The sequence below is a fragment of the Solanum stenotomum genome, chromosome 1 (genome assembly GCF_019186545.1).
Source record: "Solanum stenotomum isolate F172 chromosome 1, ASM1918654v1, whole genome shotgun sequence".
In the NCBI taxonomy this organism is placed as follows: domain Eukaryota; kingdom Viridiplantae; phylum Streptophyta; class Magnoliopsida; order Solanales; family Solanaceae; genus Solanum; species Solanum stenotomum.
In genome coordinates, this window is record NC_064282.1 from 3,092,961 (window position 1) to 3,117,536 (window position 24,576).

General features: G+C 27.9%; 1 protein-coding gene and 1 pseudogene across 2 annotated transcripts; one reads left to right on the forward strand and one right to left on the reverse strand.

The window, feature by feature from the left end:
* LOC125865743 (methyl jasmonate esterase 1-like) overlaps nt 1-945 on the forward strand; it is a 4,281-nt pseudogene extending 3,336 nt beyond the window's left edge.
* Nucleotides 946-20,393: 19,448 nt separating this feature from the next.
* LOC125878218 (methyl jasmonate esterase 1-like) lies at nt 20,394-21,867 on the reverse strand. Of its 2 annotated transcripts, XM_049559420.1 has the most exons (4): nt 21,751-21,867; nt 21,103-21,684; nt 20,866-20,997; nt 20,394-20,767 (listed from the first exon to the last, which is right to left on the reverse strand). In XM_049559420.1, the coding sequence occupies exons 2-4, from the start codon at nt 21,664-21,666 to the stop codon at nt 20,483-20,485; spliced, it is 981 nt and encodes a 326-aa protein (XP_049415377.1). In that variant the 5' UTR covers nt 21,667-21,684; nt 21,751-21,867; the 3' UTR covers nt 20,394-20,482. The 2 variants fall into 2 exon arrangements, with proteins under 2 accessions (XP_049415377.1, XP_049415386.1); XM_049559429.1 differs by lacking the exon at nt 20,866-20,997.
* Nucleotides 21,868-24,576: the final 2,709 nt, after the last annotated feature.

The window sequence follows — 24,576 nt, forward strand, 5'->3', positions numbered from 1 at the left end:
ACCAGCCCCCCATCCCCCAAAATAATAATTTTAAGTTTGTTTTTTAAAAATATTTTCAATTTCAAAACTTATTTTCTAATCTAGTAAAAATAAAAGATATTTCTCAAAAATATTTTTCATTCATAAATCAAACACTACAAATATTTTCTACTCACCAACCAAACATGAGAAAATAAGTCAAAAATCTACTTATTTTCCAGGAAAACATTTTCTAGGAAAACATAAATTTATTTTATATTGAAAAGTTATCGGATTTTTTTTTACTTTTATGATACAATAAAACTAAATGAAGCATTTTCAACATATTTCATCTAAAGAAAGACTAAAATATTTTTTCCATGTTGAATTCTTAAGTAGAGTACTATTTACTCATGAAAATATGGGTAATCTAGTATTTTACCCAACCCATTTGTTACCCTATCCATTTTATCCATATCAAATATGGGCGGATTAAATTATTACCCATTTTATGTTGACCATTTTCAACCCGCCCAAATTTAACCCAACCCGCCCATTTGCCACCACTACTCTCCACAAACATACAAATCTTCAACTAGACTAAAGAAGACCCCTGAATTACCTAGCTACACGAAAATTTCACTAGCTATCTTAGAAACAAATCCATTTTATAAATTTTATTTTATTTCCCCTGTTTGGTGATAGGATTTGGCGCTGGCTACTACGTTAGTAAGGCCAATATACTTGCACAGTCCGGAAGACATATCAAAGGAGATGGTTCTTTCGAGCAAAAAGTATAGATCAGTTAGACGAGTGTTTTTCGAGGCTATTGAAGATAAAATTCTGTCGAAGAAATTAAAACAGTATATGATTGAAAAGAATTCACTACATGAAGTGGAAGAGATTTCAGGATCTGATCACATGGTCATGATGTCTAAGCCTCTTCAACTTTTTAATCTTCTCCTGGCCATTGCCAAAAAGTATTAATTACATAATCCAGAATAAAAGAATATTTATGTATTATTAAACGACATAAAGAACCCTATGAGATCAACATCTATTATATATACATAAAAACAAAAATAAAGTTAAGCTTTGTATCTATAGTTAATTTTCCGACAAAGAAAATTTATTAGATAAATACAAAAAGTCAAATTTTGACTTTCATTATAGAACCTTATCTAGAATTTCCGAGTAAAATCAAGAAAAACGATCTTGTTCAATCGGCTAATTGTCGACTTTATCATAAAGAAAAAAATTCACTACTTTTAGTACTCCAATTGCTAATTCTTGTTTATTCTTACTTTGTAATTAAAAACTATAGAAATATATTTGTTAAATTAATCTGCCGCCAGACCAACCAGCAATTAGACCTCACAGTCTTTGTGATTAATGTTAAATTAATAACGCAATTATCAACAAATGTGTGATGTTTTATTCTTGGGATTTAATAATCGGAAACGGAACTATCAGCAGAAGTATTATGTTTCTTTTGAGTAATGATTGGAACTCTACATAATGACAGAATATTCTATAGTTCTTTCTTCTAGTCTGTGTAATATATATATATATATATATATATATATATATATATATATATATATATATATATATATATGTAAAAGTTCAAATGTAACATTGTATTATCAGAAATAGTTGAAGTATACTCTTTTTTATATTTTTTATCATTTTTTTTCGTCTTTTTTCTTTTTTTTTTCAATACCCAAAACTTTAAAGCTTGTTATCTGAGTCCAATAGAGACATTTATAACAAGGAAATAACATTTAGTGTAGTTACATTTGCTTTAATCTTTATTGCGATACGATTTTTTTTTAAAAAAAAAAATCATTTTCCGAATTTTCTTTCAATTTTACAGGTGTCCTCCAGTGATAATAATTCTAGAAAGAAAGCAATTTAAATGATAGAGCGGAAAGGAATGTGGTCGATAGTTTAGACCAAATTCAATAATAATGATGGGAAAAAAAAAAGACAAACGGAACTAAAATATTGAAAATCAATATTAAATATTTTATATATAGATATATGCGGCAATTTCTGATAGGCTGGCAATGCAGAAAATAAATTATCATGATATGAAATGGAAAAAGTCAGAAAACATGCTGATCGCATGTTTAAGAAATAAAAAATAGTTAATCATGTCGATTTATCAATAATTTTGTGTTGCAACTTGGAACTACTAGATGTACTATTTTATTAAGTAATATTGAAAAATCTGAAAATATCGTTAGTATTATGATCTCCTCCCTTGAATAAGGGAAAGACGAATCCACATGATGTTTGACATTTGCATTTTTTATTTTTTCCAATATCTTTTGAACATTATATGACCATTTTCCTCTAAAGACTTTATCAACTCCTTCAAATTAAGGGTTAATGTAGCATGTTTAGTCCCTTAATTACTGATATAATCTGAATCTACTTCTTATGATATTTGATTAAGCATATTTAATTTTCGATTACTTGAAATGGGCATATTTTTAATCTCTTTGCTAATGAATAATCACAAATTTGTTGAAGTATTAACCAAATATTTTACCATGTAATCACCAAATATTATGTTAAACGTGTATCGTTGCTCCATATTTGAGAGTGATGTACTTCTAAAAGTTGTCTAAATATATCTATAGCATATTTCCTGTACAAATGGATAAAAAGGGCACATTCTAATTATAATCGAAGATAAAATGTGTTGAGTCATATATTAGAAAAATCAAAATCAACTTACTTATAATTGAGGGACCAAAAATACTATTATCCCTTGAAATTATCATTTTCCTATGAAGGAAATACTTTTCTATTATGAAAAAAATAATTCTACTATCTCTATTATTTTGGACACATGTATGGATGGGTTCCCTCACTTGCTCTTCACCAACTAATTATATTTACAGATAACAACATTAAGTTTCATAGGGGACACGACAAATTATTTTTTGAATATCCAAAAATTAGTTAACCAAATTAAATGCTTCAAATGCCAGCTCATTATGGTTTTTTTCATTCATTGTTTGGAGCTCATATTAGAGCCCCGGCTAAATTTGAATCATGCACTACAGGACTCATTTTGGGGGTAGGGGGCATTCGAGGATGACGTTGTTAACAAAATTCTTTCCATATCCAAAGCTTGAACCCGAAATCTCTAATTAAGAATGAAACAGTTTCATCACTGTCCCAACTATGTCGGTAACTCAATAACTCATTAGCTTTGCGACACCATAACTTTGACAATATGTAACATCATAGTAATCTTTTTTTCTGCTCATTCATAAATATGATTTGATATTAAATTTTAGACGATTATCTTGGCTAGCTGATTTCTAAGGTTTTTTTTTTTTTTTGGCTGGAGTTCTCTTTAACTTTCATGAAAAGGAAATATTTTTTTACCATTGTCAATTTCTTATTTGTTTAGATGAGTCGCCCTAGATAAGATATATATCTACCAACAACCTTAATAATCAATTGGTCGACTAGTTAATTTTTAAATGATAGGAATAACAAAAGAGCACATACAACCGAACATATATACTTTTAACATTTTGTCCAATTTTTTTTTTTTTTTTTGAGAACGTTAAAATACATTCTAATGGAAATTCTAATTTTAGGAAGTCTTTTGCTATTTCAAATAATGTTACTGTAATCACACACAAAAAAAAAAAAGATAAATAAATATATTTATATTCAAGAAATATAAATATCTGCATAATTGCTATTTCATTAATATAGTACAGACAAAAAGCTAAGATCTAGTTTTTTTTCCATGTCCAAAATCAGATATTTTCCATAAAAGTTTCATCATTACTATTATATTAATTTTTATCCTAGGGATAAATCCATTAAGCTTCGCGTAAGGAATTCTAAAACAAAAAATATAATTAAACTGGTAGTGTTATTAATAAGCTCACAACAAATTACATTAAATAAAATTAATTAACCAAAAATTACAAACAAAAAAAGCAATGAAACTATAAACTCTAACACCTAATCTCTCCCAAGGAAGCTCTTCTGAATCTGATTTTATACTTTACAAAGACTTCTCTCAGTGAGAGAAAAAATAAATACACTAAAAATGTAATTATTGTCATGCTCCTTCCATGCATTAACTACTATAGTCGGACCAGTAAATCTCAAATATATTCGATCATTTTACGGAAGAAGACCGATGTAGGGCACTGCAGCGATATAGTTCCTTTCAGTGGGAGATGAATGATTTTGTGAGAAAACAGTACCAACAGCTTCAATAAAAACAATAATGAACTCAAACACCAATTCCATAATTCCTATACACATTTCCAACCTTTGAATCACCATAAATATAATTATATTCTCGATCGAATGTATGTATATTATTCTTCTCTCCTCTTTCTATCTTCCACGTTTTCACTATCTCTTTCGTTCAATTATATGATGTACGTGCTGTTCTACTTATAGTTTCGAAAGATACAACGATGATTATATTCGTACAAGATATTAGCAAAATATGGCTTTTGGAAACCCCCAAGAGTCGGGGAATATATAATTAAATAATAATTGTAGCAATAATGACATGGTACAACCATCGATTTTATTTTTCTCTTCTCTCACACTCAAATTATTACATAGGAAATTTTTCACATTTTGTTCCTTAAATAATTAATATGTTTTGATTTTGGTCCTTGTAGTTCCTGGTTAAGCGTATTTAACTTTTATTTAGTTAAAATGTGTACTTTTGATTCATTTACTAATTGTACATCTTCACAAATTATTTGAACTTTTAAGTATTAAACCATGGAATTACTGATGTGTTATATATGCTAAATTTATATTGTTACTCTGATTCGAAGATAATATAAGTTTTAGAAAAAGATTAAATACACATATTTTCTATCATGGGACCAAAAAGTACATTTGAGTAAGTTAGGGGTGTGCTTAGTTCAATTAATATTATAAAGATCAAAATCATAATATGTTCAACAATTAAGGCATGTAAGTTGCAATTCGAATATATTAGGGCTCGTTCGGTATAAGAGAATTAATTCCGCGATTAATTTTAGGATGAGTTTATTTCATATTTGATTTTTTATTTGAATAAAGTCCGAGATTAGTTATTCTGAAATTGTAATATTATATTTATCACATATTAAGAATATAATAACAATTTTGAAATAACTGATTCGAAAATAATTAATCTCAAAATAACGTATTCTCCCTAACCAAACGAGCAAGGGATCAAAGGGCAATTATTCTAATATAAATACGTATAGATTGAGGAGAGATTAGATATGAATGGTTTCAACTTGCAGATATGAATGAGATTGAGACCCTTTTCTATTGTATTATTTTTATACATTGACAACCTTATCCATGTATCGTGTTGGCATTGAAATGACGATATTAATTATAAAACAACAATTAGCATTAAAAGGGCCTTTTTAAATATATATTAGAAAGGAAAAAAAATGCCGTATATACATTAACATTCAACAGTGGTCTACGTTAAACAATGAAATTGATTGTTAGTTTTAAGTTTGGACAATTAAATGTTGTCATAGATGCTTGTCCGTAGGACTGTCTCCCACTCCCATAGAGGCATATCTTCAAGAGTTAAATTTGAAGATTTTAGTATTTTTATCAATGAACTAGTTACGGTTATTCACGTATATATTTATAATCATCATTTGTATATAAATACTGTATTCAATTGAAACTAAAGTAACATGTACCTCTGAACAATTGGATTAGTAGAAGATTCTGAATGATTGAGTTAGGTAGTTGACAAGCATATTGATTAATTTTTACTTAATTAATCTGAACTTTTAATTAGAATTTACTATATCATGTTGGCATTAGTTTAAGTTATTTTTGGTGAAGAGACACTAATTCGTTCTGGATATTATACTATAGTATGTCTCTTCAGAGGTTGCAAGTGCTTTGACGCAATTTTATTTGATCCTTAGAATCTTTTTTAGATTAGCACTGCTTGTTGATTAAGAATTAAGATTAATGAAAGGGACAAGAGAGATTAATATAATAAAGACTTCATGTCCTTGCACACCAAACTAGCACGTTCAAGACTAATCCAAATTAATTGCATCAGGACTTCACATTAATTAAATTTAGAGATGCCGACCGATAATTGGTTACTTTATTTGTATCTTTTTACTGTAATGTAATGTGGAATTATCGTTAATTCGTTGCTAAAAGAATTCTTAACTAATTGAATTTTCTGACACTGTTGCTTTATGAGGTACGTTCCTTATTCCTAGCTAGGCCCCTGTCTTTTGATGTTTACAGCACATTAACTATTTTATCGCTAAATTATTCGAATCTAACAAAATTTTATGATATTTTATTATTAATTAGTTCATTACTAAATTTTATTATTTAGCTATGAAAATTTATTGTTATCAATTTTTTTTGTAAATAGTGATTATTGGTCAATGGATATGATTTTTTTTTTAGGATGAGTGTTTTGGGTAGAAGAAGACAAGAGGCATAAGTTGAATAAGCCTACATAATTTTTCTAACACACTATTAAAGAGTTATTTCTACGTTATAATCATATGCAATTTCTTTTTCATATCAACTTACAATATGAAATTATATTTGCACAATCAAGAAAATAAAGAAAATTAATGGTAGAACGTTGGATATTTGAATGTGGTCGAAAGTCTAGATCAAGTTCAATCATCAATGTTATAGGAGGGAAAGGGAAGAAAAGAAATAAATATTAAAAATTATTTGTAGAGGGACTTGTTGAAAAATATCACCAACCTCAGAGGGGAATACAGAAATTGAGTCAACTGCACTATGCAGAAAATAGATATAAAAATTATAATAATAATAATTAAAAAAAAACATGGCAATTGGCAACATGCAGATCACATTTTCAAGTTTTTGCGGACAGAAGCTAATTGTAAGAAATAAAAGAAATCTTATTTCAACCAAAAAAAAAAAAAGAAATCTTATTATTTTTTTTGGTGAAAAGAAATTAAAAAAATCTTAATCATGTCCATCTATTTATAATGTTGCTAATTATTTTCTCTGTCACAAATTATCAATCGTAATTTTTTTTAAATATATATCTCAAATTATTTATCATTTTAGAAGTTTAAAATAATTTAATTATTTTTCTATTTTATTGTTCTTAAAGACTACAAACACATCAATAAAGTAAATATATATATATATATATATATAATTGAACAAAATTTAGAAAATTTTAAAAACCAGTAGCTAATATTTCTTGCTGTATATGCAAAAGAGAAATACAACAAATTACATTAAATATAAATAATTTATTTAAAAGTATAAAAAAAAAAAAGGAACGAACTAAAACGCAGTTGTACGTCATTTCATGCATTAATAACTTTTAGTCGGACCAATAAATCTCGAATATATACTGAATTGGTTTCATGGAAGAAGGCCGATGTAGGGAGTTGTGGCATCATAGTTCCTGTCGATTAGAGATGAATCATTTTGTGAGATAACAGTACCCACAGCTTCTACAAACACAACAAAAAACTCAAACACCAATTTCACCATTTCAATGCACATTTCTAACCTTTGAATCACCATTAATGTATTTTTTTTTTCTTCTTCTCCTTTTTCTATTTTCCGCGTTTTTATTTTCTCTTTTGTCTAATTCCAGTATCTCTTCTATTTATATATAGTTTCAAAAAATTACACAACCATGACTTGAAGAACAAATAAATCTTCACTTAAATTTGGCTTTTGGAATCACCCAAAAGACAGATAGTCTATAGTACAATAATAGTGACATGGAACAACTTTATATTTCTCTCTCAAATCATACATAGGAATTTTTTTCACTTTTAGTCCCTTGAATGTTTAGTAACAGATTTTAATTGTGGTCCTCATAATGTTTGGATAAATGAGTAGCTTTAAATCCATTTACTTGTGCTAAACTGTTGAATTACCAACGTGTTATGGTCTATATTTGAAGGTGATCGATCACTACTAAAAAAATAGGATTTAGCAATTTTATAGCTAAAATAGCATTGTTAATTCTATTTAGCTACAAGTGATATAGCAATGAAGTTCATAGCTAATTCTAAGTGACTTATTTTTATTAGCTACGAGCAAAATAGCGATGAGCTTCTAATTTTTTTTAGTAGTAAATACAGTTCAAATATCACATATTTATCTATGAAGAGACCAAAACTACGTATTTAAGTTAAATTTTGGATGTGCAGTGTACTTACTCAAATTAATTAATATGATAGAGATCAAAATCATTTACTCATATAAATAAGGGATCAAAATGCAATTATTCTAATATGTTAAGGGTCAAAAGAGCAATTATTCTAATATACATATCAAGGACAATTTTGGAAGATAGATTGATGAGAGATGACTGATGAGATTTGAATGGTTAATTTAACTAGTCGATGAATGTGATCGAGACCCTTTACTATTATTATTCACACATGACACAACCCTATCCATCTATATATCATGCATGTTGGCAATAAAATTAATAAATAAAGATATGTAATAAATCGATGTAGCATTATATATATATAGGCGGTTTAGAATTTTAATTTGATGAGTTAAAAATGTATGTTCTTAGTTGTATCGACGTACGCATTGCACTCTTGCAATCACTTGTCCAAAATTTGATATTTGTCGAAACTAATTAAAGTTCATATTCTCTGATCATTGGTTTAGTAGAAAATTCTAATTGATTGAGTTAGCTAGCTGTCAAGCTTAGTGATTAATTTTCACCAAATCTGAACTTTTAAACTACACGTTGGCATTGTTTAAGTTTTTTTGTTTTTTTTTTTTAGGTGAGGAGGCAATATTTCGATCTAGATATACTATGTCTCTTCAAAGGTTGCAACTTGGAAGTGTTTTGAGGTTGTTTTGTTTTAGACAAATTGATCTTAGAATCTTTTTACATTATATTACTACATTAACTAAGGTGAGGGCCGTGGGGATTAATATAATGCTTCATTTGTAGCACCTAGAAAGAAAGAATTCAAGAAAATGACTAAAAAAAAAGAAAGGGGAAAGCTACACATTTTATATTTTTTAGCATATATATATATATGAATTTATGTATATAAAAAAATGCAAAAATGTCACAAGTTTATCAGAATGCCAATCAACTTCAATCGAATACGTCTGAAGTTTTTCTTAAAATAGATAACATTGCAAGAAAAAATTAAGTTCAGATATAACTAATTGGCTATTTCAAAAGTGGGTATTTGTGCACTTCTCCTCCATAGAAGAGGCAGAGTAAGTTTCCCTCCTTTCTAAACCAGGCGATGGAGATATAAATTATTTTGAAATTTTTTATAATAGTAGAGGCACAACCAATAATAGTTGTGTAAGACTTCATTAATTATTTTACACTTGAATAATACACCAATTTCTTTACCTTTTTATTAGAGCTGTCAATATGGGCTGGCCTATCCCATCCAGGCTAATCTATACAGGCTTTGAAATTTGACGGGTCAGGCCGGGCTATCCCATTTTTTGTGTGGGTCAGAAAATGATCGGCCCAGCCCACAAGTACATGGGCTACGGGCTTGCCGGGCCAGCCCTCTTTTCGTAAAAGTATATTTTTATAATTTTTTAAATTAAATTATAATTTAAAAATAATATTATAAATATCGACAAGATAATATTACATAGTGTTAGTGTTACTACTTGTTAATCAAATCCACAAATAAAATTATCTTTATAATATTTATTAAGTTTGATTTCAAGTAAAAACATAAATAGCTAAATAAAAATATTAACTAATTGTTTTTCAATGATCATAATAAAACACAAAAACTATGACAATATTCCGTAGGCTACAGCCTATGTAGTGATTCCTAGAAATTTTAGGGAATTTTTATTTTATGTAATACATATTTTAAAAACATAATTTGTATTTAGATTGTAATATTTCAAACTTTAAACTGATTTTGAGTTTAGACTATTGTTATTTTTAATACTTTATTTTTTTTTATTTTTTAATTAATTTTTATTTGGCCCACGGGCCGTCCCTATCCATATTTCTCAAACCCCACAAATCGGCAGACTTATTCAGGCCGGGCTAAAAAACCCTTTTCTTAAATGAGCTTCAAAAATCATAACCCAACCCTATCAAATTACAGTTTAGATCAAGCCGTCCCAACGGGCCTAGCTCATATTGACGGCTCTACTTTTTACCATCTCTCTTCCACTTACCCCTCTTTTCTCTCATCTTCTTATGTATTTTATTCCTAATAAATACTTTACTCCATTTTTCTTAAGTAGTTGGTATATTAAATAAAAATATTAATAAATATCTTTCTTGTAATAATAACTAAAACGTAAATAATCTTATTATACAACATTTTTTTTAAAAAAATCATTTCATTTTCTATCTTTTTTTTAAAAAAAAAGATCATTTAATTTTTTTGCCTATCTTTTTTTTTAAAAAAAAAGATCATTTAATTTTTTTGACTAATAATCTTGTCGTCCTCGTCATTAGTGATCAAATCTTGGATTGGTGCACCAACTGGAACAACTTTTTTTTAGAATTTATATTAATATATTATGTCCCTGTAATTGTGGCATGACTAATATTTTTTAAAATATTTTAATTATCTAAAGCAATTTATTTTTTTGGAAAAAAGCTATAGAAAATAGAAATTACTAGATTTTAAAAAAATATATTTATTGGATTTTGAAAAGATATATTGTTTTGATTTGGATAAATTATAGGAAAAAATTAATAGAGGTGAATTTTTATTTCATTCAATAAGAAAATGACACATAATAAGTATTTAAAAAAAAAAAGAGAGAGAGGGTTGTTAGTTGCAAGGGTATAAGTGAGCAAAAAGGTGGATGGAAGGGAAATTGTAGACCAAAAAGATGAGTAGAAGGATATTTAGACCAAAAGATGGATGGAGGGTATTTTAGACCTTTCCTGTACTTCAAGGGTATTTTTGACCCTTTACCGTTATAATAATAATAATAATAATGATAATAATAATTTGAAGTGATGGAAAGAAATCTACCTCTTGAATAATTTGAAATCATTAATTGGAAATAGAAAAGATTTGAAATTCAAAAATAGATTAATTGATGTAACTGTTAAGAGATTCGTGGCGTGAAAAAAAAGAAGGAAAATCATGGGTATGAGATTTCAAATTAATGTATCCGAAAAAGGGGATGATGTAAGGAAAATAAGGGATTTTTGATATTTTTAAAAATGGTACGGAAAATAAGAAAATATGATAATAAATGGTGTGTAGTTAAGTAATTTTTTCCTAATAATAATAAAAATAATAATAGAATTTGTATGAAATTGATTAATTCTTGAAAAATAAATTAAGCATTTTAAGTTTTAATACAAAAGACTTAAATTCCGCGTTGTGACCTGCCTCGGCCCATTTAAATTTTTTAAAAAAGTTTATGAATATGTCGTCCCCTGTCCTGTACGCTCTGCCTGTTGTCAATCCTATTTTTAAATATGGTTATGCTGGAAAAAAAGTATCTATAATTTAAAAACAAAATCAGAACAAAAAAATTAATCTTATCTAATCAGGTTATATGCTAAAGTAAATTAATTTGTATTTTGAGTTTATTTGATTCTATTGAAAGATATTGACAATAAACTTATTTGTAATGTTAACAGTTTTAAGTGTGTAAGTCATTTTAACAGAAAATGTGTTTATCTGTATTTTTAAATCAAATGTATTAATGATTTAATTATGTATTGAGAATTGGACATTTGTTAAGAGTAAAAAATTAAGAAAATAAAAGAAAAGAGGAGTGAATGCAAGAGAAGTGATGAACAACACATAAAAAGTAAGAAAATGAGTCCACTGTCAAGTGTTAAAAAAATAATGAAATCTTGATGATAAAATATTTCAATTCCTTTTGGCTTTTAGACTGATCAGATTTTGGCTTGCCCCGGTGAACTTCTAGCCATAGTAATTTTTTTGAGAGACTCCCTTTAGTAAAAATGTGACTTTACTATATAATTTCATTAATTTGAGTGTCTATTTAAGGAATCAACTCATGTTAGTAAGGAAAATTATTTCATCGGATTTTTGTTTAGTCTACAACTTTGAGGGAAAGTCAGAATTTCGTTAGCTGTTTAGAGAATATTTAGTTGAAATTAAAAAAAAAAAGTATTTGCAATTGAAATTGAGAAAGTATTATGTTAAGATATGAATTTACTTAAACGAAAAAGTTTTGCTACTGAAAATTATTATTTCACTTAAAATATTTTGCAAACAAATTTGAAATGACTTCGAAATTTCTATATATTTTAATTTGAAGTTGAAATAATTGACAATACTGTGAAACAAACATTGATTCACAATAGATATTTTATTTTAATATTTATAAATAATTAATGCTTGCAAACACTGTATGTCCACAAACCTACCTAATATGTACATATTGTTAGGGAAAATGCTCTACGAGTATAACACAATATGACAAAGTTTAATTACTATTACTGGCACTAACTTTTAGAGTGTGCTTCATCAAACAAATCGTTTCTACAATAAATAAATGTAAATATATATTTTTTTAAATAGGGTAATGTAGTTGTATTTATTTATTTACTAATTTTCAAATAAAAATAAATTTGACACGTTAAGATGTTGGCGTTGACTGTAGTATTATAGTGCTTAATAATCTCCAAATGCATGTTTCCATACTTTTTTTAGCAAATTGAGAATATACTAATTAAACATTGAAAATCTAACGATATTTGACCACTTTCATTATTTTACATAAAGAAAATAAGAACCACTAAGTTATAAACTACGGAACCGATAATAGTATAATTATTTAGCTACGTTGCAATCTTATAACAAGAAGCTTGAAGGAATCACATTAAATTAAAATAACCAAATGTTGGTTACTTAGCATTTTAAATTAATAAAATCCATCATTTGCATAGCCATCCGTTAGTGGCAGTTTCTTACATATTGTTTTAAGTGACATATGTAGCATTACTATCCTCTCTTTATGTGCATTTCATTTGGGCTTAATTGCTCATTATTTTGGTGGAAATAAACGTTGGTGGACTGGTCATGGGCAGCATATATATATATATTTGTTGTCCGTTGTTGTTTCGTTGACATTAGTTATTAACATTATTTCACTCTTCATTCCCCCTTATTCCTCGTAACTTATGTAACCTCAAGCAGAAACGAACCCAGGATTTGAAGATAGGTAAGGCACTACTAAGAGTGACTCAAGGGTAAGGCTAGGAGTGACACAAGAGTAACGTTAGCATTTCGCAAAGCCTGCTTAGGCCTCCAAAAGTTTGAGACCCAAATAAATTTTAATAGTGAATTTATTATTTTATTTCACTTAAATCAATATTGAACATTATAATTTTAAAAAATAAAAGAAGAACCATCTACTTTTTATCAAGAATATTTTAGAACTTTGAATAAACAACTCAAATCTTCATATTAATAAAACTCATCTATAAAATGCGAAGAATTGTCTCTAAAACTAGCACTTGGTTGAGAAGAATTATGTTTCGTAAAAAATCTATCCATCTCAAATCACAAGAATCAACAACAAATTATCGGAAAAAAAATACGCTTAAAAAGAAGAACTTACCAATTTACGCAGAGATAATAGGAGTAGGAGTTCAATTATGCAATGAAGAATACTTGTAAGTTGTAGAGATTTTGTATCAGTCTTATATTTTGTTTAGAATTGTGCTAGGAAAAAATATATTTTGTTTAGAACTGTGCTATGTAAAATTAGTCTTATATTTTGTTTAGAATTGTGCTAGGGCTTTTATTTGTTTTTAAATTCAATTACGAAAGGAACGGGACCGGATGACAGAAAAAAGGGTGGTTAAGAAAGCGGATGGGGCCAGATGAGGTAGCAATAACAAGTTTTAATAAAAGAAATTTTTTAAAAGGTTTATTTTAAGAGAAAAAGATGAATTTAAAGTTAATAAAAGGTTAACTTCGGCGGGATTCGATCCCGCGCAGTCGCGCAGCGAGTTGGTGACTACAACCAGTGCACCAACAGAAATTTTTGGTTGTTGGGGAGTACAATTAAATATATTATAGTTTTATCAACTGTCTATACATATATATTTTTTATATATATACGATGTTTTTAAAAAAATTACTGGGTACACGTGCACCCTCACGGATGCATGTGGGTCAGCCCCTAACCTCAAGGCTTTTTATTTTTACTATTTACTATTTCATTATCATCCTATTCATTGCTAGGAAGACTTCCTCTACTATAAATAGTTGTGGTCTTCATTTGTTCTACACACAAAAAAATATAGAGTGCATAAAGTTAGTCAAAAAGATAGTTCTTATTAAGTGAAAGGAGGTGTTCTTTTTGTGGAGTTTTGGACTCAACTTTTGTTCAGAATTTGTTGAGTTACAATTTATGATTAGACTATTATATTATGAAGGCCAGAAACAAATCAAAAAGGACTACGGTTGGACCGGACTAAACAAAAATTACAACAGAGAAAAGGAAAAGGAACTAATAAACTCTAACACCTCTCTCTCTCCCAAAGAAAGCTCTTTTTTACATAAAGTCTCACGATGGAGAAAACAAGCTAAACTGTGGTTATCATATATCTATGAAGTCGGACCAGTAAATAAATGAAATGACAAAAATTATGGAAGAAGGCCGATGTATGGCGTTTGAGCAACGTAGTTCCTCTCTTCTTCATCCGAGATGACACTTCCAACTGCTTTCACAAACACGGCAACAAACTCAAACGCCAATTTCACCATTTCGATGCATATCTCCAACCTTTGAATCACCATTATTATTCTCGAATCAACGTATTCTTCTCCTCTTTCTATTTTTCGCGTTTTTATTTTCTCTATGGTTCAACACTAGTACCTGTTCTATTTATAGTTTTCAACATATGTTCATGATTTGTACAACATATAAAAAGCTTTACCTAAATGTGGCTTTTGAAAACCCTCCAAGAGGCGGGGACTATGTAATAATAATAATAATAATAATAATAATAATGGCATGGAACAATGTAACGTTGTAAATGGTTTCAACTTGTGGGTGATGTTGGCAATAATAATTTATCGACAACCTTATCCTACGTATATCGTGTTGGCATTAAAATAACGATGTATATTTATAAATTATACAAGGACAAAAAAACAAAAAGCGCTTTTGATTAGAAAAATAATTAGCCGTATACATATCAACGTTGGTCTATGTTAAAATAATGGAATTGTTTTATTATGTATTTCAGGATAAAGAAATACTTACTATTAGTAGAGGCGGATCCAGAATTAAATTTATGAAGTTCAATATTTTTGCACTTATGAAATCAAAATTTAGTATTATTTTTTAATTATAGTTTTAATGATATATCTATAAAGTATTTGATTTAGTTGAACTATTTTGATAAAGTGCATCTGAATCTGATAGTTAGTACGTACGCAGAAGATTCTCATTGATTGAGTTAGCTAGATGACAAAATTAGTGACTAATCTTCACCTAATATGAGCTTTTTAAATTTTATAAGTGAATATAAATACATGATGGCATTGTTTAAGTTACTTTTGAGTTCCAATAAAAGAAAAATTGTTCAAGTTACTTTTTGGTGAAGAGGCACTTTGTATGTCTCTTCAAAGGTTGCAAGTGTTTTAATTTGACACAATTTGTAAGAACACAAAATTGTTATAGTTACTTTTTTTATCCAAATAATTCAGATTCGCATAGAACAAAAACATCTCTTTTATCTCATTTTTCTTTATGTTTCTTTTTGGAGCTTCATGACAGTGCTACTTAGTTATTAAAAAAATTAATAGAATATAGTGTAGTAATTACGTGGAAAAGTGGATATATAATAGTAATATATTTTGGCTGTAGTAAGTGAGAAAAGTGTCATGGTGACAATGAACTACTGAATTTTATTATAGGACTTGATTTGTGACTGATTAAGACATTTTTAAAAGTTTAAAATGTTTGTTCAAAAGCAAAAACAGGATAAGATCGAGATTTGGTAGTATCTTTTATCAGCTTAAAAAAAAAAGAATATTTGGTATCTTTTGTCCTAATTTAAAACGATAGAATTTTGAGAAGTCATTGATTAGAGTTTGGTATCAAGGAAAATATTATTCACAAAGTTTTCTTAGAATATATTTTTCAAAACAATATGTAATTTTTTAATATATATATATAAATTTCGAACACTAAGTGGGGGCGAGGGTAGGCTAGCAATGAGAGGGTGGTGGGACATTGGGCTATGGAGGATGCAGAGAGATCAGCAATCAGATAGACAAGAATATTCGGAAAGGATTTGTATAGTTAATTTTGTTATTTAGTATGTATGGCAGGATAAATTATAATAATGGGATAACTACCGATATGTATTGGAAACAAAAAGAATGGGCCCCATACATGCATCGATATTGTATACCATGTATATCTGATATATAATAGAAGGGAAAATGATTTGATATATCCCTCAATTTTGTCATTTAGAGTTGATATATTTCTTGTTATGAAAGTAACTCATATATACCCTTGCTTATATACAAATGGCTCACATATATCTTTTTCCTCTAACGGAAATGAAAAAAAATTAATTTTAGTTTAATTTTTTTTTTTAAAAGAAATATAATCCCATATGGGTATATTTAATCCTCCTCAAACATATTTTTTTGACTTTTTTTTGTTTCACTGACTAATTTAGATTTATTATTTTGATAGTCAAATTTATTTATGTTTCACTAATGTTCTTGTAAAACTTATTATAGATGGCCAATTTTTTTTCTTCAAATACAAAAATTAAATTACAATATAGACAAAAAAAAAAAAAGTTTTAAATTATAATATAGCCACAAAAAATAGTTTTAATTTATTTTTTCTTTACAATAAGGAATGAAAGAAAAAAATAACATCAAAATAAGAAACTCAAATAATGATAATCAAATAAGTCAAAAAATAATTTATGTATGAAAAAGAAAAAAATATACCTTGAACTTTGCTAGAAGAATCATATATACCCCTAAATAATTTTTAAAAAAATATTAAAAGTCAAAAATATAAATTTAAAACTATTTTTTTCACTTCTGTTAAATGAAGGGTATATGTGAGCTGTTTGTATAACGGTAAGGGTATATATGAGCCACTTTTATAGCGAGGGGCATATTAACTCCAAATGGCTAAGTTGAGGGGTATATCAGACCCTTTTCTCATAATAGAATATATTATGTATATATAATATATTGATATCATATAAATAGTGTATATCAATGAATATTTGAAGAAGCTTTAGTAGTTAATGAAATCTTTTAATTCCGACTAACTCAAAATCATTTTTACATAGTCTAAAGGTTACATATGAGCACATTTGGATGTTTCGAGTTTTCTTGTTGTTTGATCTGTGAGATGAGATAAATAAAATTATATTTTATGAAATTAACAATCTTATTTTTTTTTTACGTGAAATAATTAATTTCATTATTTTATAATATAAATGGTGAGATAAAATAAATTCAAAATTAATTAATACTTATAACCAAATATAGAATAATTTTTTTTCATTTTATTCTGAAATTATTATTTTTACCTTACCAACCATGCAACCTCTATGGATATAGTGTCGATTGTTGGAATTTTAAGGTAAAAAATGAAAAATAAGAAAAAATACTTTTGAATTGCACTTAAAAACACCTTTTAGATTATACCTCTTCATCTTATTATTTTTATTGTCTATAAATAAATTCAAAGATACACTGAAGCACCGAAATTTGGATTCTTTCTCCCCTCTAACTGTTATCTGCATTTGTTTTAAAAAAAACAAAAAATTTAGTTAAGTCTCGTGATTTATTCTATACGTTGAGTTCACTAAAGTTTTTTAATTTGAATTGCCGCTATTACAAATAGCTTATTTTGTTCTATCGTTGGTGAAATTAATTGATCCAAAATCTTCAACAATAGCGAGGGAATAAATTTCCTTAAAGACACGTAAGAAAATTGTACTCAAATTTTTTATTTTATGTTAATATTTTCTATATTCATCTTACTTTTTGTTTTTGGAGGAAACTAAAACCTTTGTTATTTTCTATTTCTATTTTGGAGATAAATCCTTGTCATTTTCTATTTTATTTTATCACCCAATTTGAAGATATAAAAATTTCATCATTTTATTAGATCGGATTAAAAAAAAGACGATAACAGAATTAAAAAAATTGATTCATCATTTTATTAATAAATTATTTTCAAAATTAGAATTTCAATTTATTTACAACATAAGCAAGTAATCTTTTAAAATTTATTACAAAATATATATATTATACGTTCATGATTTGTAGATCATAGAACAACCGTTGTTTTTTTAATTTTTTTAAATATTTCTCTCTCAAATAACATAGGAGGAGTGTCAAGGACCCTTTTCTACTTTATTTTTAATTATTATTATTATTATAACAATTAAACCAACGTACGTAATATCAGAAAGACAAAAAAATAATAATAAACCTCATGTTTTTTTAATTATAAAAATTAGCCGTTTACTCATCAATGTTAGGTCTACTGTCTATATATTGAATAAAATGAAATTGATTGTTAAATAGTATGTGGTTTAGGACAATGAAACGCCATATGTTGTGGTAGGTCAGGATTTACATTTCATGAGTTTAATCTTTTATGTTTTTTTCGGTCATGATTGATTTTTGCATTATAGGTTCAACATTTGAAAATTTATTAGAATTTTAGTAATTTATCATATACTCCCTCTGTTCTTAATTATTTGTCCACTTTTTTTTTTAGTTGTCTCTCATTACTTGTTCATTTTGACAAATCAAGAAAGGACAAAATATTTTTACCTATTATACCCTCAATTAATTACTTTAAAAAAAGATAGAACTTCTTGAAAATCTCAAGTTTTTAATTTATCCACTTCATAATTAATAGGGGTAAAATGGTAAACTCACTATGTCAATAATTACTTTCTTAATAGGTGTGTCAATTCAAAAGTAAACAAGTAATTAGGAAAAGAGGGAGTATCTATTTAGACCCCGCATAAAAAACCACTGATTCTAATCGTTGAAACTAAAGTGCATATTCTTCCCTGACATCATTGGATTTAAGGGTGTCCACGGTTTGGTTAAAAATCAATTCAAATCGAATTAAAACGATAAAATAAACCAATTTTATTTAGATTTGATTTTGTTTGGTTTTTAGATTTTTAAAAATCGACAGTATTAGGTTTGGTTATGATTTTATTCGAAAAAATCGAAAAAATAATCGAACCAAACCTATAAATTATATACATAATATTTTTATTGACATACATACTTAATATATTATTTTTATAAACAATTTTAAAGATCTTATATATGTTTTCATCAAAAAAATAATTATAATTTACTTATTGAAAGCAAAAAGGCCTAAGGTGAAAATATTTATGTTATTGATTTCATGTATATAAGTGTCTATGACAATTCTTTTTGTGGGATTGAAAATGTTACTGTATCTTCTTTCTTGGACAAAATAGTGAATTTTAAAGTTGTATTCATGTAAATTCAGTGATCGAAAGTTCAGTAATGTCAGTCATTTTTAACTATTTTTCGTTTTGAATGGATTGTTGTCACTTTTTTCACATTTTGAATAAATTATTTCTTTTATTTTTGTATTTGATTAATAACCGAACAACCAAACCAAATCAAACCAAATTGAAACCGATAACCACCAAACCGATAAATATATATTATAATTGGTTTGGTTTGATTTTTGATAATTTTAAAACCGATTAAGTTGGTTAAATTTTGATTTACCTAATAACCGATCCAAACCAACCTGTGAACAACCCTAATTGAGTATATTAGTATAGTATATAGAAGATTCTCATTGATTGAATTAAATTAGCTGGCTGACAAGCATAATTAATCTTTGCCTAATCTGAGATTTTAAGTTTAAACACATGTTGGCATTAGTTTAAGTTAACCTTTGCCTAATCTGATCTCTTGATTCTTCTTAATGTAATAATATAAGTAATGCTTCATCCTTTAATTTGCACCTAGCCAGGATGTTCAAGAAAAATAAAAAAAACTATTTTTTTTTCATTTTTGTTTAATTTGATCTAGGATCCTTGTGGCTCTATTTCTTGAAGTTTTTTTTAAAAATAAAATAAAAAACTTTTGCCATGAATTATGAAGTAAAAAGAGGGAAAATGCCACTCTGAGATACAAGTAAAATTTATATTAATTTAAATTTTAGCTTCTCAAATAGATAAATTCTTGGATTATAACCTCAAAAGTTTCAAAGTTTGAATTTATTTGAAATGATTTCCCTTATGATTTTAGTTGATTTTATGATATGAACTACTTATATGATTGAAAGAAGTTGCTATTGTTTTATAAATAAAAAAATCGCAAAATATTTGTATGGATACGAATCGCCTAATAATTGGAAATTATCAGAAGCAAGGCAACAAGATTATTTATTAATGTCAATTTCAAACACTGAAACTACAATAAAAGGAAATAACAACGAAAATAAAATGATTGAATTATCAAATTAACTAGGACTAAAATCAGACATGTGAATTGGCAATATGCAGAAGAGTAGTAAAAAGTTGTTGAGGCTTAGACATCATGACCATGTGATCAGAGCCTAAAATCTCTTTCACTTCATCAGGTGGATTATTTTCAATCATCCAATGTTGAAACTCTTTGTTCAGAGCTTTACTTTCGGCAGCAATAATGAACACCCGCTTAACTGATCCGTACCTTTTTCTTGAAAGAACTATCTCCTCATAAATATTTTCCACAGGATATAAATATAGCGGTCTTACTAATTTAGTAGCCAGCTTCAAATCCTAACATCAACAAGGCAAAAAACTTAGTTTATATCAATTCCAAGTTATTATTACGATCAAGTACTTGATTAATAAATTTGCAATATTAATTTGCTTACCTTAATTGGGCTCAGCTGGTAAAGATTAGTTTCCATGAACTTGGGACCTAGGATGAGTGTGGTTGGAGGATTCCCAGGTCCATTGTCGTATGTAACGTGATTATCAAGTTCAGGTATTATTGCACCACATGTCTATAACAAAAAAAAGTGTTTCATTTTTGATGAAGGGGATAAATTGATAATTTATTTTTTTTATTTGTTAAAAAAATGACAAGTAAAAAGTGACGAGTGAAATACCTTAGTGTAGACGGTAGTTACATTGAAAGTTGGACCAGGCATTAAAGCAGCGATAAATACAGCAACTGAAATGTTTTCTGGAAAATTTTCCATGGCTTTAGAGATGCCGAGTCCAGCAAAGCTATGGCCTACCAGAACTATTTTTTCATGTGCAGCAAGTGAAGCCATGAACTTCATTAGCGGACTCAAATAATCAGAAAAAGTTGTGATTTCGAGGGCCTGTTTGGAGTTGGTTCCTGAAGAACCCAAGTCAAGAGCTGTAACATTATGCCCTGAAGATTTCATCAATTCTACAATCTTATACCAACACCAGGCTCCATGACATCCGGTATGAAGTAGCACAAAGTGCTTCTTAGCTTTGGGTTGTGACAAGCTTTTTGCACCTAGTGATGGGGTTTTCAGTGAGCACATATTCATGAGGCTTAATGAGGCAACATGCTTATTTGCCTTTTCACTTCCAAATAAGTTCAATCCACTCATCTTTTTGGTTCTTTTGTAGAAAGATTTTCTTCCTGTGCCTATAATGGCTGATGGACTTACTATTGCAGCTGAAAATGTTGTCATTGTTGCCTCACCACCAACCTATACAAAATAAATAAATAAATCATTGAAGTTACAAGTTTATTTGAAAAGAAAGAACATTTTTACCTAATTGTGATGGCTTGTGGAGTGCTCTAATCTTGGATAATATAATGAGGCATCTTATCATAGCTCATCAACTTGCCAGAGCTTATTTGGATTGATTTAAAAAAATAGCTTTAAAATCAAAAAAATAAGAAAAAACCCACTTTTCATTTTAAACGTTTTTTCAAGTTATTCTAAACTCATTTTAAATCTTATCAAATATTTTCAAAAACTAAAAATAATTTAAAAATAAATTTAACTAATTTTTAAGACCATCCAAACGGAATCTAAAACAGACCATGATCCTTAATTTAGATAAAGAATTCTATAGTTTGTCCTTTCTTTTACTTAAAAAGAATTTTTTAATAAGTCATCCACGTGAACAGATCCATTACCCCTTACTATCTGACTCACTGCTGCGCTTCAAAGATGTAATCAAACATTTTTGGTCTTTGGAATTGATATTTAGGGTGTGTTTGGTAGGTACGAAAACGTTTTTTCATGGAAAATAAATAAATTTCTAACTTATTTTTTCATGTTTGGTTGGTAAGTAGAAAATATTTTCTGGAATTTTTTTTAATGCTTGATTGGTAAATGAAAAATATTTTTCAAAAAATATCTTTATTTTTGGCTTTAGACTAAAAAATACTCTTTAGAAAAATAATTTCTGATCCAAAAATTAACCCCGATAATTAATTTAGGACCTGACCCTGACACCCAAACTAGGACAAGATCCCGATGACCGTTCCAAAATCCGACTCTGAGATTTGACCCAGGACCTGACCTAGGAAAACAATTTCAAAGACAATGAAAAAAAAATTGATTTTTAATTTTTTTTGATGGGGTGGCCTGGGTGGGGGGGATAGGGGTGAGTTTGGTGAAAAAGATGAAATTTTTTAAAATTTGAAATATTTCTCAAAAAGAAAAAATTCTTAAAAATGACCGGGGAGAGGGGGTGGCATAAAAAATGAAAATTTAAAATTTGAAATATTTTTTATTTTTATTTTTATTTTTAAAAATAATAAAATTATTTACGAGGTGGCCTGCTTGGGTGGGGGTGGCGGGCGGGGGGGGGNGGGGGGGGGGGGGGGGGGGGGGGGGGGTTGTAGGGATTAGGGGTGGTAGGAGTTGGGTGAGGTAAAAAAAATCTTAAAATTTGAAACACGTTTCAAAAATAATTTTTAAATTTTTACTTTTTTTTGTTTGAGGAGGGGAGAGGGGGTTGGAGGTAGGGATAAAAATATATTTGATATTTTAAAAATAAGAAAATTAAAAAAAATTAATTTTTTTTTTAATGGGGAGGGTCGGGTACCGGATATGGATAGGGTGAGAAAAAAAATTAAAGGATAAAGTAGAGTTTTAGAAAATGTTTTCCTTAATTTTGGAAGGGAAGTCATTTTCCTTAAATTTGAGGAAAATGAGTTAATTTGAAAAACATTTTCTAACATTTAAGCCAACCAAACATGAGAAAATTGGAAAACATTTTTCAGAAAATGTTTTCATCCATATCAAACACACCCTTAAATATTTTCTTTCCGTTGTTATTTTCTTTGATGGCAATTTCAATATTTGAAATTGACATCGATACTCATAAATAACCTCTTTGTTATATTTCTGATTTGGAATCGAAAAAGATATTTTGAGAATAAGAAAAAATATTTAAAATAAAATAATAAAAGCCTTGGTCAGGCCAAAGTGTTTATAATTTGAAAATTCTTAAATTACATAGGAATGCCCAACTTATAACTTTTGACTAATATCAAGTTATAAATACTTTAAATATTTATCAAACACGTAAATTAATTAATTAATTATATATATAAGCTATTTTGACCGGTTAGATAATTAAATGTATTAATTAGTGTGAAGTAATTATCTCTCTAAAATTTTACTCTGCCTCCTCTCTGCGTTTTAAAATGCTTACCTATAGACAACCATGTGATCTGCATGTTTTCTGATCTTTATTTTTTTTCAACAATTTCGTATGTACCAACCTCAAATAATCGCCTCTTGTTCCTTATTTGTATGCAGTTAGTCGTTTAATTCGCTGTTCATTTTTTTTTACTCGTGAAATATTTTTAAAGATAGTGTTCCTAATACGTATCAAGCAATGAGATTTTTCATAAAATCTCCGACAATTCTAATCTATGCACAATGATAAAATATTTGAAGTCGAACTTGGAAAATGTTATCTAAAAATTAAAGAGATAAAAACGGTGTTAAGCATATTTTTGATCTACTAATTTATAAAATATGTACAAAATGTATGTTGTGTATATTTATATTAAAAAAATATATAGATAAACACTTAAACTTAGTTCGACTAATAGTTAAAAACCCCAACTTTCATTGTGACCATCTAAACACCTAAGCATAGGGCCTAGTTTCATTTTCCCAATACTAGTTATGTTGTATTTATCACTCAAATTATTAGTAAAAAAAAGGCATAGAGAATATTATATTATGTGTAGTTCCAATTATTAACTCTGAAGAAAAATCACATGATTCATGACAGTTCCCTTTCCGATTAATAAACACGATACATTTGTGATTTGTTGATATTTGCGTTATTTAACATTATGCACAAAGATTTTCTGGCTACACATTAATACACCATATATATCACCAATATTAACATACTCATATTCCAATTCAAACCAAAAAATGCCCAATTGAATTTAGGCTATGATAAATTTTAAATGGATATAGATTAATAGATTTTATGATATATATTTCACTAGAGTTAAATGATGCCGGCCCTTCAATTCAAGTTTATTTATTGTTCTAAGTCAATTTATTCAAATTGAAATAATTGAATGTTGTGGAAGTATGATTCCACTATAATAAGAC